Source organism: Tetrahymena thermophila (assembly GCF_000189635.1).
Source record: "Tetrahymena thermophila SB210 genomic scaffold scf_8253992, whole genome shotgun sequence".
Classification (NCBI taxonomy): Eukaryota; Ciliophora; class Oligohymenophorea; order Hymenostomatida; family Tetrahymenidae; genus Tetrahymena; species Tetrahymena thermophila.
This window is the reverse complement of record NW_002476004.1, coordinates 66,769-84,708: the sequence shown is the minus strand read 5'-3', so window position 1 is coordinate 84,708 and position 17,940 is coordinate 66,769. Positions and strand designations below refer to the sequence as shown.

Below are 17,940 nucleotides of genomic sequence, written 5' to 3'. Positions count from 1 at the left end.
AGCTAGTCATAAAAAATAAAAAAAATAAATTCGCTTTTAAAATTAGTATGTTCACTTTTGGTAATAAAAGAACTATCATTTTTTTAGTTTACAATTTTAGAAAGCATAAAAGATTTATTATTCTTTAGATTCATCTAAAAAATGATGATTGTTTTTAAATTAAAATTTTTTTAATGACGATTTATTATTTTACAATTAAATAGTAAAGTAGAAAACATAAGTTTTAAAGTTTTTAGATAACAAGCTAAGCTTTATTTGAATATGAATCCAATACATATACTTTTTTATTTTTTAGCATTAGCATTTTAGGCTTCTTTTTAACAAAGTTCACCGCCTCCTCCTCCTCCTCCTTGCTCGATTCCACAGTGCATTAGTTCTAATAACTGCGTGACTCCATCACTTTCTTAATGTATTGATTCTTCAATGAATTGCTCTTTTCCACAATCAAATCAATGCATTATCTAATCTTCTAAATTATGCAGTGTACCAACTTCATAGTAATGCATAGATCCTAGTTCTAAAATATGCTCAACTCCATCCTCTTCTTAATGCATAGATTCAAGTTCTAAATAATGTACGACCTTGAGCTAAAATTAATGTCTTGACACAAATTTAATCTGTAATTAATTTAGCATATCTAATTATGTAGGTAAAAGTAATGATAATAAATGTTTGATGGTGAACTAAATAGGCAATAATGTGCAATGTATGATTTCAAATAACATATGCATAACATAGTTATTTAATTCATGTGTTGATTATAGTGCAGAATAGTCTAATCCTAGTAGTTAATATATAGGTTTGATAACGAATAGCAATACTTAATAAAGCTAATACATTTGTGCATAATTAAATACTATAGTAGCAATAGGTATTTCTCTTTTTTAATGAGATTTTATATATTTTTAAAAAATATTTAATGAAAGTCTATTTTAATAGCTTAAAAAAAATAATTTTCTTAATAGAAAAAACAGTAGAATTTGATGCAAATATTCCATAAATTTATAAATTTGAAGACAAATTATAAAAAAATTAATTAAATAAATTCTATTTGGATAATTTATTTTTGTTAGATAACTATCTAAATATGAAAATGTTATGGATCCATGACAACTTAATTAATTTATATTTTTAAATAAAAAGGACAGCAAATATATCAATTGAAACTCCCTTATTGTTAAGATACATAAAATAAAGTGATAGATTTAACATAACAAAACAATTTTGTAGCTATAGATTCATCTAAATATTCATGCTTATATGCTGACTAAACTTCTACTAGCGGAATTTCAATATGTCAACCTGGGTATAATTTATGAAATTAGCATATCAGAAATTAATATTTAATAAAATATTTATTAGACATTGCATTCTTAATAATAATGTATGTACTAGTCTATCAATTAGTCAGCCATCAAGACTAACAGATGGTAGTTGTGCCAAATTAAATACTACAGTTGCAATTGAGTGCTAATAAGACCACCCTTTTACTACAAATTCAATATGTTTTGATTAGTAGAAAAAATTTTGCACCTAAATACTTGATTTCTCCATAAACGCAATAGTAAAATTATTAATTAGCATGAAATATTTTGTTAATATTTATTTATTTGCTTATTTAGGGAATATTGCCTAATGGTGATTGTGTTTAGTAAAATTAAGTATATGACAGTAATTAATTAAAATCATTCATAATTTTGAGATGAGTATATCTAATTCTTTATAATTTTATCAAGATATTTAATTGTGCTCAGATTAAAGCTGCATAATCAAAGTAGGAAATAAATTTAAATGCATTCCTTTTGATGATACATACATAGGAATTGATAAAGATGGATTATGTCTATAATTAGGCTAAAGCACAGCTGTCAAGTAATTTTGAATTATTTTTATTTCTTTTATTATTTAACCAAACTAGTAAATAAATTTACAAAAAAAGAGGAAAATAATTTTGTAGTATAAAATAATATCATTTTCACATAAATAAATTCAAAATTTATTTTAATATGAAATTTATAAATCAAAATAGATGTAAAAAAAAAAAATTCTGCATAGAGCAAACTAATTTTACATGCGTAGAATTAACCTCTGATCCTCAATTTCCAGATAGAATAGCTAGAGAAAAAATAACTATGAAATGCTTATCTCAAAACAATGACAATGGGTAAAATATAGAAATATGTGCAACAGGATTATGTCTCCTTACAACTTCTTCTTTACCACCATCAGATTTTTGTGTTTTTTATGGCGATACAATTATTAACAGCCAAGGTACATATGGTCCTTATATTGGTATAGAATCTATAACTGAAAGATGTTTGCTTGAAAATGAACAAACTTCTAAAAGTAAAAGATTTAATCTTATTAATTTTGTGATATGTAAACAATATTATTAATAAATAAAGATATTATGAGGTGTTATGGAAATAACTATTGCATACTAACTTAAGGGTAGATTGAATTTTGCTAAATTAAAATATTATTAATTCTATATAAATAATTAGTAGTTAATAGTCCTGTGTAGCTTTGAAATTCATTTTTCCTCCAGATCTATAAAACCCACCTCTATAAAATTAAGCTGCTAAAAATAAAAATGATGATACTTGCTAACCTGTAAACTAACGTAAAAATAATTTTTTAGTCTTAGTTATTTATATTAAGATTAATCAATAATAAAATAATATAGCAAATTCGATTTCCTGTGCTGGTCCTTACACTTGTCTTAATGGGGACAAATGTGTTTCATTAATTGATTCTAGTTATACCGATACAGTTCTTGTAGGCAGAGATGCAAATTCATATGATTGTGTTGAAATAAAAAAATATGCAATATTTTGCAAAATAGATTTTTGCTTGTAAGATGATTAATGCTTACCTTTAGATTCTTAGAACGTTGGCAGAGAGTTGTATACCTCTAGTTGTTTGTCAGATAACTAAAATACAAGCTAACTCATTTCTTAATGTATTGATGGGTAATTAACAACATAACGATTTCTTTTTATTTAATTAAATTAATTTTTTCTTCTCGAATTATTTGTTTATTTTGACAATATCTAGGATAATGATATTCTTCTTGTTATAAAAGAAAATGATGATTTAAGTTTACTAAATCTGTTTTTTCTTTTGTTTTTGTACTTATTTTAGTTTTATCATTTTTAATGGAAGTTGGCCCTATTTTATTTATTAAGTTTATTTGTTTTCTATTTATTTACTATTTTAATTTTTCTTTTTTCTCCCTTATATTTGGTGCTTATAAATATTTATTTATTTTTTATGAAATTAATTGATAAATAAAAAATTTAATTTAAAAGGTATTGCATCTCTACTCCTTTTTATAAAACGTACTCATGCATAAAACTAGATTATGATATAAAGAAAAATGCTCTAGGTAAAACAAACTTTTAAAAAGAATCTTCTATTTATTTATTTATTTATTTATTTATTTATTTATTTATTTATTTATTTATTAATATTACCTCAATTTAAACTTTTATTTTTGTCAAATATAGGGATAGATGCTTAACAGAATTGCTTGCCTGCATATACTCCTGTCGCTGTAAAAATAAATTAAAATAGATAAATTTAATATTTCCTTTTAGATAAAATTATTTACTTTACTTAACAAGTCTAAATAAATAAATTTATTTATTGAATTATTAATATCTTAAAAAAATAAAATTCTTATTATTATTGCTTATTTTTTAATTTTTAGGTGAAATGCTTTGAAGGGATGGCTTGCTTGGGGACAAACAATTAATGTTAATATGTAGATCCTAATTAATTCAACAAATGTACTTTAAATGGAAAATGCTCATCAAGTATATATAATTGTAGCTAATGCAACTATTAATATTGTCTTAAGTCCTCAACTTGTGTGCCTATAGATAATTACTGCTAGGATTCATTAGGTATTTTAAAATAAACTTATCTTTAAATATATATTTTATGGATTTTTAAATAAATATAAAGGGAGATGTGAAGATAAAACATCAGGAATTTGTAATGTTTGCCCTTAATAGCATTGTTTAGATAAATAAAATGGAAAATGTATAGCATTTTTAGATATGAAAATGAAAGCAAACGAATGCATTTAGTAAATAAGACCAGATACGCCTTGCTAAATTATTGATATGAATATTTTTAGTAGTGATTCTAATTTATTATGTGCTGACAGCTAAAATATCTGCATCTTGCAAAACTAAGCAAACTTAAAATTTTAATGCAGAAGATGTCCTATAAACTTTTTTAATCTGGGCGACAATAGATGTTTATCATTTTAGTAAAGAGATACAAGCAATGTTTAGAGTACAAGCACAATATTCTCATTAAATCTAATTTATGTTCCAGAGGACTAATGCTAAGGAGCCATTTGTAAGTAAACTAATAAATAAAAATGTCCAATAGGGTAAAAATTATTGATATATAATCAAATTATATTTGTTTTTTCATTATGAAAAAGATGCTATTCATGCAAAGATTTGAACTTTTGTACTAAATGTATAGAAGGATATTTTCTTTACACAAGTTAGGATTTAAGTGTTCAATGTGTTAAGTGTGACTATGATTTTTAATTAATAACATAATATCCTGATTCTTAAAAAATTCCTTTAGCAACTACAAATATTTATTAAAAATGTCTTGATTGTAGTCTTGAAATAAATGATATTTGGTAATATAAAAGCAATTTATAAATTTCACATAAATTTATTTTATTTAAAAAGGAATAATAAATAAATATCTACTAAAATTTGCTAACAAGTAGTTGTTAAGTTTACTATTGATAGTTCTAAAAGTTTGATTTTAATTCAAAACTAACCTTCATTTGGCAACAGCTACACAATTAATCCTATTATTAATCCTTATATTTATTAATACCCGAAATTTTAATTAAGCTAGGTGAATTCATGTAATTTATTATCAATTCAATTTTGGTTAATTTTCATTATTTTTCTATTCATTTTTATTTAATAAAAATACTTACATTTTAAATTTTAAGTTCAAAAAAATAATAATATATTTTCAATAATTAACCTTTTTACTTTTAACATTTTTTCTCCTTTTTTTGACCACAATTCAGAAATATTTTTGATTTAATAAATAATAACTTTATTAATGAAAATATACATAATATCATAAATTTCATATTTAACTCTGGTTAGTAATCTAGATTAAAATTAAAATAAAAGATACAAAATTTTTGTTTTTCTATGATTAAAAAGACATTTTTTTCAAATTTGACTTTTTATTTAAAAAATTTGATTAAAATTGAATTAAAAAGATATAAAATTAATATTTTCAAATAAATTTGATTAATTAAAATTTATAATAATTTTATTTAAATATTTTAAATTTAGGTTCTTTTTTGTATTGTGCATTTTGTTAATATTAGTAAGTTTAAGGCTATTATTAGTAAGTATGCATAAAGTGTGTGACAGGCTATTATTTAAACTTATATAACTAATGTGTATAATGTAATAGCTATTGTAAATAATGCGAGTTAGGTTATTTGAACAATTAAGGAATTAAAGTTTATTATTACTAATTGAGTGTCTAACAAAGATAGTATGTAAACATATACTTGCTTTAACCATTTTGTTAAATTTGTATAGGAACTAATTACGTCATATCTTATAACTTAAATAATTGTGAATAATGCAGCAATAATTGTGCTACCTGCCAATATGGTAAATTTATTATTTATATTTTCTTATATAATATTTAAAAATATAAAGCAAATAAAAATGGTTATCTGAATGCTGGATATTAAAATATTGTCTAACTAGATTATTTTTCATTTTAATATTAATAATATTACAAAAAATGCACACGATGCTAATCAGTAACTTAAACTGTTCAACCAGATGGTAATTTGTTAAAATACTTATTATTAAATATCCCAAGTAAATAAATAAATTTCATATTTAAATTAGGATCCTGCCAAGATGGTAAAATATCTTTTTGTAATTTATATGCTCTATAAGATGGTTCAAAGATTAATTTAATTTACAATTTCAATAATAATTGGAGTTAAGTTGTATGCTGGGCTTGCAACAATTATTATATACTTTCAAAAAATAAAAAATCATGTAAAAAAAATACAGATCTAAATGGTGCTTGTCTTAAGTTTGATACTACTAGCACTAAATGTAGTTTATGTTAATAATTTGCTCTCGATGTATCTGATAAAAACAATAGAAGTTGTAATATAGATTTACCGTGCAAAAATTAAGTAAAATAAAATTCAAATTTATTATTTTAATTTAATTTTGATTTTATTTTGAAATTTCTTTAAATAATAAAAAAAATGTTCTAAAAATAAAAATTAATAAGATAAATTAATGTGATAAATGCCAATACTCATACTATAATAATGACTTAAATGAAAAAGTAATATATTTTAAATGCGTTTAATGTTAGTAATAAAATTACATGGTAACATTACTTGGTTGTGATTAATGTTAGGAAGGATGTTCAACATGCTATGAGATGGCGTATGATATTTATTAGCAGAAATATAATTTGACTGCAGATATCATTTATGGAGATACAGATTACAATATTTAAACTAGGTTGAACTATAAAAGTATATTCCAAACATAAAAATATTGTAGCTCTTGCTATGATGGGTATTATCTGGATCCTGTTTAATAAATTTGCATAAAATCTCCTTGTGGATAACTATGCAATAATTGTGTCTTTTAATTAAATAAATTCTTTTGCCTTGATTGTAATTAAACAGCTGTCTTGGAGTCTATTAAATCTATATATATTTTCATGGTTAACTTTTTTTTTGGAAAAAATTATATCAGCTAATAAATGTAAATTAGTACTTTTAGTGCTGAACAATAATCTTGCTAAATTTGCCCTTACTTGTAAATAAATCATTATAATAATAATATTGTTTATCATTCATTTATTCATTATCTCATTAAATGTATAAATTCACTTTTATTTTAAATAATAGATGTGAAACTTGTGACTAGTCGAATAATTAGTTTAAAAACACTTATTCTATTTATTAAACTAAGTGTTATTCATGCAAGACAATAGCATAACTTTAAGCAGCAAGCTAAGGAGAATTTTAGAGTTATTTTTAGGGATATGAAATAAGATTTGACAAATAAAGATTTTAGTGTACTATATGCAAAATTGGAGATTAATCTTGCTATTTCAAAAAAGTTACTAAGCTTTATGTAACTTGCTTAAATATAGATTCTATTGGTCTAGGAACGAGAGATAGTCCTTTAAATCTTAATATGATTTCAGAAATAAGTAATTTTGACAATATAATTCTCGGAGAATAGAATCCTAATTTGGCATTTGTTGGTTTGAATGAGATTTCTCTAAAATAATTAGATTTGCAATTGGTATTTTCTTCAGAGCTTAGCTAATGCAAACTTACAAAATCTCTTATTTTGAAATCTAATTTGTAATAAAGTATCAAATCCTTAGAAGTGCTTCATTTAAATATAACCTATGAATAAGTATAAGATAAATAATTCTATTTTCTACAAATAGGCCCTACTGTAATCCAAGGTTTCACTAATGTAACGATTTCTAATATGAATATTGATTCATATTCTATAGATTTTGACAAGTTTAATATAGGATTTTAGATATTCTCATCTATTTTAAAATAAGTATATATAAGCAACATTAAATTCATAAGAAAATAGCAAGGACCTCAAAATATATTATCTATCTTTATCAATAATTTGTAGAACAGCCTTGTATTATAAAATGTTACATTTGATAATCTTACCTTTAATAATTCTTAAGTTGTCTAGCTTTAATACACTTAAAATTTAATCAATCCTAGTATTCAGATATTGCTAGATTCTATTAAAATCTCTAATGTAAATAATTTAATTTTTTATTTCCCACATTTTAAATATACTTTAAAGAATGCATAAATTCAAGATTAATTAATACAACTATTTATTAGTTACAAAAGTATCTTAAAGAAAAAAAATTCGAACATTTATTTATTATTAATTCTCCTTTACCCCCCTTTTAAATGTTCTTAAATTCATAAAATATAAAAAATTTAAATTCATATAAAAATACATATTAACTAACATAAATATTATTATTTTAAATTTATTAGGTCGTATTTAATGCTTCAAATTTTATTTAGATAATTCAAAATAATACATCTATCACTGTTAAAAATAACTTAATTAACTCCTGCTTATTTGATAATCAAAGTCTTTTTTTTAACTATCTGATATTTAATCAATAGTTTATAAATACATTTAGAGCTTCTGGTCTTATTTTAAGTGATAATTAAATTTAAAACTATTCAAAAATACTCACTTTTAATCAATTTATTAGTATTATGCTAACAAATATTTAAATAAGAAATAATACGTTACAGTAAGAAAGCTAAATTATAAACTAAAATCCATCATTATTTGAGGTAAACTGTCTTGAGACAAAATCTTTTATTGTTACTAACAACACAATAAAATAATATATGTTTTTTAATATACTTAGAACAACAAATTAATTTCCAAATTATTTACATCTTTAAGATATTCAATACATCTAGAATGTCATTTATAGCAATTAATTTATCTTTTTAACAGATAACAATCAAAAAATAGACGAATTTATTCTTTAGTTTACAAGTATAAAGAGTAATTTAATTATCAGTAATCCTTCAACCAATCTTCAAGCTTGTAACTTTATAAGTCTTTCAAATGTCGATAATATAGTGGTACTAAACACTGAAATAAACGACTATGCTTAAATATAATTCTTGAAAGTTCAATAGGTTAATAATTTAAAGATAAAGGTATTAAAGAGTTAGTAAACTAATTAAAATATTATTAACTATTCTATTGTAGAAATTAAAAGCTTGCTTTACTAATTATTATTAAAAAGTGTTTTAATCTAAAATACATCTTTCCAAAAATCCCTTATAACTATAACTTTAAAATAAAAACCGCATGATAAAAATATGAATAAATCTTTTTAGATTTAAGATATATAAGTGATAAACTGTATTGTCAACATAACTTAATAATAATTTAGTACAGCTCCAATATAAATAAATTCTCAGATATAAGATACTATTAAAATATCTAATTTGCTTGTTTAAGATTCATCTTTGGTCTACTAAATAAAAGCTGATGTATTTAAAAAATTTTCTTTTTATTAACATAAATTTTACTCCAAATTTTATTTATTTTAGTTTTAAAAATAATTTTATAATTTAAATTTTTAATTAAAAAGGAAGTTTCCTCTAAAATTGCTACATGTGCATATATAGAAGCCCTGATAGGTGAAATTGAACTAACAAACTGTAGATTCTTAAATAATTACTCTGTTTAGAAAAATAATTGCTTAGTTTTAAATACTAAATCATTTGTAATTAACAGCTCGTAATTCAATAATGATTATTCAAAAATAGATTTCTCAAATACAACTGTAATTGGAGGATTTATATAATCTTATACACAAAGTGCTTATATAACTGATTCTAATTTCTATGGTGGTATAGCAAAGTAGGGAGGAGCAATTTATATTAAATTCGATATTAGTGGCTATTTAAGTATTTAAAACACTGCTTTTATTAGCAATTTAAGTTTCAATTCTTTTGATGGATAAAGTAAAGGGGGTGCTCTTTACTTAGACTCTCAACTTTGCAGCTTTTATGGAGAAATACAAGCCTCAATATTTATGTAGAATGTTGCACTTTATTAAGGTGGTGTAATATTTTTATAAAACTCAAATTTTAAGAAGTTAATAAATATTGATAATACTTAATTTATTGATAACTTCAGTGAATTTGGCTCAGTATTCTACTTTAGCTTTTAATAAAAGCAAAATAATATATTTTAATTGAAAAATTCTTAGATTAATTATAATCCAGTTAGCATTTCTTAACATCCCTTAGTGATAAGGATAAAAAAATATTTAATCAAAGAAAATGTAAGTTTTTAATAATTATGCTTGATTGGGTTCTTTGAAATTTATCTTTAAAATAATCAATTCATAATGGCAAATTAACAATACAGCTCTCTTTTGTAGACTAATTTCGGAATAAAGACATTAATCGAAGCATAGGATGTTTAATACTTTTTAGATTAAAATAATTAATACTCAAATGTTAACTATTAGGTCTCTCTTATTACATTGTTGAATATTTTACAAGTTAATATTTATAATAGCATTTTTAGTAATTCCTATAGCTAAATAGCTAACACTTTTCTACAAATATATTCTAATTATATTTAGATTTCTTATAGTTAGTTTACGAACAATTAGTGTTTGGCCTGCTAATATGGTTTGATTTAACTTAAAAGTTACTACTTAATGGTCATAAATAACTAATTTGAGTAAAATAAAGTAGAAGATAAAGGAGTATTGTATATTTATAAAATTGATAGTTTTAACTCAAGATTTTTGTAAGGATTTTCAGATTTAAACTATATGAAATAGCTTTCTTTTAACAGATTTGAAAATAACTTTTCATAACAATCTGGAGGAGCAGTCTACATCGATAATTCAAGCATATACTTTTTTAATTGTTCATTTGTTGGCAACAAAGCTAATAAGAGTAATGGAGGAGCTATCTATTATAAAGGAATTGATTAAAAAACTAATATAAAAGTAGAGTAAAGCTTTTTCGTATATAATACTGCTTAAATAGGAGGTGCTATTTACTCAGAAAGTGGATAATCAATTTAAAATCTTAATACTAAAAACACGTTTATATATAACATAGCTTAATCTTTTTCATTCAATATTTTTTAGTATCCTCATCACATGGTTGTTCTTTTAAATCAAGTTCAGCTAAATAACAACACCGTCTATCACTCTAGTGGAAAATTAGATGTAATTTTAGTTTATTTTAAAATAAGTATCTAAATATTATTTAATAGAAAAAACTTAGCATACAATTTATGACACAGGAGAATGAGTACTTTAAGATATTTCCTGTAAATGTGACTCTAAAAGTAATACTAAATGATACATAAAATGCTTATTTAAGTAGCTCATAAATTACTTAGCAAAGTGGTAATTTTGAATTAAATTAACTAACATTAAATGGAAAGTTTGGATAAACAGTAAAACTTACATTCGTATCAAAATTAATTAAATCTCCTATTTATGATTAAAAAACTGGCGAAATAACTTCATATAACACTACTTAAAATAGTGTTGATTTAATTGTTTAATTCATTTAATCTTGCGAGTTAGGATACTGGCACATATAAAATTAAAACTTTGATTTTTGTTATAGATGCAATAATCCACTTTTCAATTACTAGCCTGGTGGTAAATGTATGAAGTGTCCATCTTATGGAATATGTGATGGAGGAATGATCTTCCTTAAAAATGGGTATTGGAGATTAAACCTAACTAGTCCTGATATTTATTAATGTAACACTGAAGTTAATAGTTGCACAGGTGACATAGACATATACTAAAATAGTGGGAAGATAACAAGAGACATTAATATTAGATATTGTTAAAAAGGTAAAAAGTTCTTTTTATAAATTCCAAGATACACTTTATTTTAAATTAAAAAATATTAGGATCCTTAGGCCCTTTGTGCTCAGATTGTGATATTTATGCAAAATTTTGGAATGAATCATATGCCTAAGACGGTGGACTTAACTGTGTTAAGTAAAATTTGTTAATATGATTAAAAACTAAAGTTAATTATAATAATAATAGCTGCTCTAGTCATAACTCATTATGGCTATTCGTTTTGATTATGATACTAAATTCGATTTTAACAGTCTATATGGTGAATGTTTTTCTGAAATAAGTTGCTTTGACTATATAAATTAAAGTTCTTTACTAAATGAAAATTTATATTCCTAGAAATATTCAACAAACAAGCTTTTATATTAAGCTCATAACTTCATATTTGCAAATATTTATGATAGTAAGCTATATCATTAAAAATTAGTTGTAAAAGTATCAAACCTTTTTATCTCCTGTTTCAGATTCAGGAAAGCAAGCCCTATTTTCTTTAGATTGCTCCTTCATAGATATTTACAAAAGCGTAGATATGAATTATGTGTTTGTTAAAGTTTTAATAGGCCAAGCACTAATCTTCTCTTACATTATTCTTTTTATAATACTTTATATAACATAGATAGCTATCTTAAAATAAAAATTCAAATTTATTGATATTTTTTCTGGCATTAATTTCATATTTATAGCTAACTAACCTTCTGTTGTTCAATAAATTATGGGAAGTGTAAGTATTTATTTATTTTTTAATATTAGAAATTTATCATTTTTTTTACTCTTAAAACTGACTAAAAATTATTAAATTTGTTTATATAAATTGTAAAATAAAATGGATGATATTGGATTTGGTGGTTTTATTTTGTTTTACAATAAACAAAAAAAAAAAATTATTCACAAAAAAATATTAAATTAAATTTTTTTCTTATATTTAAAGGCCAGCTGTGTAAATTTATACGGAAAAAACTTTGTTAAGAGTTTTTCATCTGTTGACTGTGATGACTAATACAGTTAGCATAGAAATATGATTCTTTACCCTTTGTTAGGACTATGGGTGATTTTAATTCCTTTATTTTTACTATTAAAATTAAGGAGTGTAAAAGAAAAATTAAATAGACTAAATAACCTTAAAATATATGGAATATTCTACTTTGAATACAAAGATTAGTTTTATTATTGGGAAATAGTTAAAATGTTTCTGAAATCGTTGATTGTAATAGTAAATAACTAGTTTTTGGATGAATAAAATCCTTTAAAATCTTCAATATTATGCTTTATACTACTGGTTTATTCAATATCAATAAAATAATGTAAATTTATTATTAATTGTCTTTAATTTAATTGATTATTTTTTAATAAATAAAATAGTCAAACCAAATTGTAATACAACTTTAAATTATGTAGAATAATTGGTTTATATATTTTGTTCGATTAGCATAGGCTTATGTGCCTTCTTATCTGAAGCCTAAGAATCATATTAATAATCAAGCAAAACTGCAGCTTTCAGTATTCTTATAATAGTTAATATATTTTCTGTTGGTTTTTTAGTCAAAAATATACTTTATATAATTATCAAAGAGTAAATTAGCAGCTTTGCTACTATAATCTCATAAAAGATCTAAAATTTACCTAAATTAAAATATTTTCTAAATAAAATTGGCTATGTTGATAGACTGAAGATTTTAAATCTATGGAAAAATCTAAGAATAATAATATAATCACCTAAATTTAAACAGCTTAATGAAAATCATAGCAAACATATTTATCAAAATATCAATAAGAATTATTAATAAAATAAATAATAACTTACTCATAACCCTTATTAAACAATAATCTGATGATGAGTATTTTGTATTTTATATTTTATATTCATTCCCAACAAACATATTAATTAACAACCGTAATTTATAAAATAATTTAAATTAATTGCATTAAAAATATTAAAAAACATTTTTATTCTCAAAATTTGAAAAAAGGATTTAATCAGCTAGAAAAAATATTTCAAAATTTAATAAAAATAGTTTTATAAAAAAATTAAAAAATAGAAACAGTAAAATTAGCTTAAAATCATAAAATTAAATGAAATATCACCATCTGTACCTTCACAGTTGGTAGTATTTTAATTATAGGATTAGCTTTATACTATTACATAATAGTCTTTTTTTTAATAATAATTTATTTTTTTACATCCAATTTTCTCATTTTATTTAATAAATAAAATTTTATTTAATCATAGTCTCAACTTTTATAATTAATTATACTTATAAATTAATCTACATATCATAAATGTAATTATTTCTAAAAACATAGATTAAATATTATTAAAATTAATTAAGCAAAATATAGTGTTCAAATTATCAATAGAATTCAATGAAGAAATAGTAAACTTATCATCAAATATAGTATTGAATGTAAAGCTATAAAATGGTTAAGGTTATTTAAACAAGTACACATTGCAATAATAAAGTGGTATATATAATTTAACTAAGCAATTCTAAATTTATGGAGTCATGGGCTAATAAATAACTTTATCAATAACAAGTGATTTGATTTAAAGGCCATAGTATAATAGTTCTAATTTTATAATTGGATATGATAAAAATTATTAGTTAATTCTTATCATTTAGTTTAATGTCCAGTAGGTTTGGTAAAAAAAATATATATGGATAATTTAATTATTGCTTTCCCTGCTAAGATTCTTACAGCTTTACAAATTCAGATACTTGTCTAAATGTCCAAACACAAATACAAAGTGTATCAAAAATCAGATTCTTTTAACCTATAATTATTGGAGGGTTAATCAGCATTCTTCTTAGATTTTTTACTGTAAAAACTGTATAGGAGATTCATTTTTTAATCCAAATCTAGTCTCATAAGTAAGCAAATAAAAAAAATAGAGAGCGATCTAAAATATTATTGTTAAATTGGTAATTTATCACTTCATTATTAATTAGTATTTCTTAATTTATCTAACATTTTTTTATAAGGATACATTGGTGCTTTCTGTTAAGATTGTGATATCAGTGGAAAAAATTGGGGATAACAGTATTTTATGAATATAGATCAAAAATGCTAGAAGTATTTTTTAATTTAAATAAAATAAATTAAATTTTAATAAAAATTAGGTGCTCAGAAATTAACTTATCAGAAATATTATATCCATTATGCTTTTGTTTGATGATTCTGATTATGACATTTACTATGACTTAAGGTTATCAATAATAAGTTTCAAATAATTTACTTTATACAATATGTTAGAGCTTTTTTAAGAAACAAATATTATACTTTTAATAATACTATGTAAATATTCTTAAGCTCTTTTTATTTTAATCATTTATCATAGGAACAGTTTTCTATTATGGCTAAAATTCCCCAAGTATTATATCATAAATATTAATAGATTTAGGAAATTTATTTATTTCATAAATCAGACTATTAGCTATTTTTATTTTCATAAAAATGTTTTAGTTACAAAATAGTCATAAAAGATACTAGGTGTAAGACATAAATTAGAACATAAAAAAAAGTTATTTCTTTGAAATTTATTTTACAAAACCATAACATAACTATGTTTAAAAAAAGTATCTAAAAAAAAAATTACTTTAGTTAAATTATTACATATTTTATATTTGTAATTATATAATTAAATTCAAATTTTTATGTATTATATTTATTTTATTTTAATAATATTAAATAATATACAACAAAAATATTTCTATCAAATTAATTTTTTGAATTATTAATTATTATTCTATTATAAAATATAGAAATAAGATTTTTTAATATATATAAAATAAATATATTTCATAAAAAGTGGCATTACGACCTCTATATTTTTGTATGGTATCTTGCTATAATTTAATATGTTATTTATTAAAAAATTTAACTCAAAAAAATAACATAATCTGATTAAATCAAAGAAAGAGATTTGATAAAATTATTTCAGTGTTTATTTTATCAAAAAAAATAATAATTTAGAACAAAAAGAATTTGTATAAAATTTAATCAAAAAGATGTAAGTGTATTGATTAAAAGGAATGATACTTTCTTTTATATACTCATTTCAGGTAACAAAAATGCCTTTATCAATTTGATGTTGAGTAAACATAAGAAAAAAGAAATAATTAGGAAAATAAATATTTCTATGTAATTAGTAAATTAATTATGTTCATGAGATTGAATTAAAAAAAATGCAAAAGAATTATATCAAAAAAATATATTGTTAAATGATTCTAAGAATAATTGTAAATAAAATGTGGTGATTCTAATTTTTTTAAAATATAATTGTAAATATTTTTAATTAATTGTTAAAATAAGATTCAACTTTTCTCTTCATTTAATATAATAGTAACATAAATCAGTAAGCTAATAATATTAAAATCTGAAAGTGTTAATTACAAACGATAATTAAAAGCAGATATAATTAATACTTACGCAAGTCTAATCAAATATTTGCTTTTATTTAATTTAAAATTTTTGATTATAAAATCAAAATCCTGGTCAGCAAAGAAAAATCTTTTATCAAGAATTTAATTACAGATATATAATTAAAACAATATTTTTCAATTATTCAAACTTTTTATTTTATATTTTTTTTCAAATTTTATACTTATATTTTGAGAAAGTTTCTTCACTTGAAATGAACTTTATAATATCTCAATTAAGTAAATTAAATTATTATGAGACCATCTTTAAAAAGAATTGAAATTATTTAAATAAATAGTTATTTCATTTTAATTTTGCAAAAATATTTTTATTAAAAGAAATTACATTTTATTTTTATCCTAAAAATTAGCATTTTAAAACATAATTTAGATAACTAATAATTCAATTATAAAAGGTTAGATTTAAATGTATTTATTTAGGTATGAGTAGAAGAAAATAGCTTTTGTATCAATTAATTAATGTTTTCAATTATTTTATTACAAATAATTCCCTTTTATTAACTTGTAAATATGTATTAATATTTCATTTTTTTAAAATAATGAGTGCTGTTAGTTAATTAGGAATTTTAATTAGCAAATTTTAGATTTTGAGTTGAATAAATTAGGATTTTCAAAAAAAATTTAACTTTGTCTAGTTAAAAAATAACATAGTATTATAATTAACAAATTTTCATTTGTGTTTTTATCAAATGTGAAATTAATATCTGAAATCTAATTTATTTATCTCTTTATAGAAGAAACAAAGAATTATTCATAAACTGAAAAGATAAGCTTATTTTGATTAGTATTACAATCTCTAATTAATTTTAAAAAAGAAAAATACAAAGTAGAAAAGAAACATAGGCAAATAATAATAATAATATTAATATGAAGTTCGCAATAATTATAATTTAAATAGGATTTACTCTTACCTAATTTTGTAATTTTAGTGACTAATGTTATGACATTTAATCGTAAAAATGCTAAGAAATAGATGGATAAATTTATATTGGTAGAGAGAAATAAGGTTTATGTATTTTTGATTCAAAACCTAACAACCAAGTAGATTTCTGTTACAGTAAATAAAATACTGTATGTATGACCAAACAAAAAAATTAATGTATATAAATATTAAACGAAGACAAATACAAAGCTATTTAATAATAGAATTAAATTTGTTTAGGTTTAAATGAGAACTTTTCTAATAGATTTTAAATTTAAGGTATAATTTTTGATAGAAACAATATTATTTGCTAATTAAATATTAATTTCTTTTACTATCAAATTAGTCTTATCTTTTATTAAAATTGGTTATTGTTAAGACTTAAGAGGAACTATTAAAAAAGGAAAATCTCTTGAAAATTCTTAATAATACTACTTATGTGATGAAAGTCATAAACTTTTTGGTGTTGGATTATGCAATGGCAGGTAATGAAAAAATTATCCTAAGATAGAAAAAAAAATTTTCATTTTATAATTAAAAAGTAATTAGTGTTACAATTAGTAAACAGGTTCATGTATTAATTTATTAGAGTTCGCAGCAGTAAATTTCTTTTTGTTTAGAAAAGAAAATTTCTTATGACAGAAATATTAATTCATTAAAAAGGGTGTTACAATAGATGGGATATGTGTTTTTCCTTTTGATTACTTTTCTTAAAAGGTAATGTGTAATCATAATTATTGTTTGTACGAAAACAATTTGAAAAAATAATCCTGCTAACCTTATAACTAAGCTACTTTCATATTTGTAATTAGTTTGATTTTTCATTATAAATATTTTTGAAAGTTTGTTTTTTCTATATAAAGGGAAAAACTAAATCAAATTAATGTGTGTATTTTTATTAATACACAACTGATTATTAAATGACATGTAAAAAGTCTTATTGTAGATATATAAACAATTTCAAAGTAAAATGCATAAGTATAGAAACCTCAATTTAACAAATTATTACTGTAATCATATAATTATTATTTTTTAAAACAACAATTATAATTTTTGCTATGAAAAAAGGGTTTTACTCAAGAA

General features: G+C 21.6%; 2 protein-coding genes across 2 annotated transcripts; both read left to right on the top strand. All coding sequences in view use genetic code 6, as the record gives it.

Annotated features, from left to right (window-relative positions):
• Positions 1-261: 261 nt before the first annotated feature.
• Positions 262-13,328, top strand: TTHERM_01008720 (transmembrane protein, putative; the record flags this gene model as incomplete). Its single annotated transcript, XM_001026705.3, has 27 exons — positions 262-871; positions 1,144-1,306; positions 1,363-1,564; positions 1,623-1,671; positions 1,737-1,872; positions 2,030-2,346; positions 2,406-2,451; positions 2,505-2,623; positions 2,687-2,972; positions 3,312-3,388; positions 3,510-3,556; positions 3,713-3,908; positions 3,970-4,405; positions 4,460-4,669; positions 4,722-4,906; positions 5,355-5,684; positions 5,733-5,864; positions 5,931-6,229; positions 6,331-6,872; positions 6,965-7,856; positions 8,108-9,136; positions 9,238-10,842; positions 10,890-11,487; positions 11,547-11,637; positions 11,689-12,220; positions 12,428-12,800; positions 12,859-13,328. 27 exons carry the CDS (start codon positions 262-264, stop codon positions 13,326-13,328), a joined length of 9,972 nt encoding a protein of 3,323 aa, XP_001026705.3.
• Positions 13,329-16,129: 2,801 nt separating this feature from the next.
• Positions 16,130-17,349, top strand: TTHERM_01008690 (hypothetical protein; the record flags this gene model as incomplete). The annotated part of the gene is made up of 3 exons (XM_001026702.1): positions 16,130-16,154; positions 16,834-16,992; positions 17,237-17,349. The coding sequence occupies 3 exons, from the start codon at positions 16,130-16,132 to the stop codon at positions 17,347-17,349; spliced, it is 297 nt and encodes a 98-aa protein (XP_001026702.1).
• Positions 17,350-17,940: the final 591 nt, after the last annotated feature.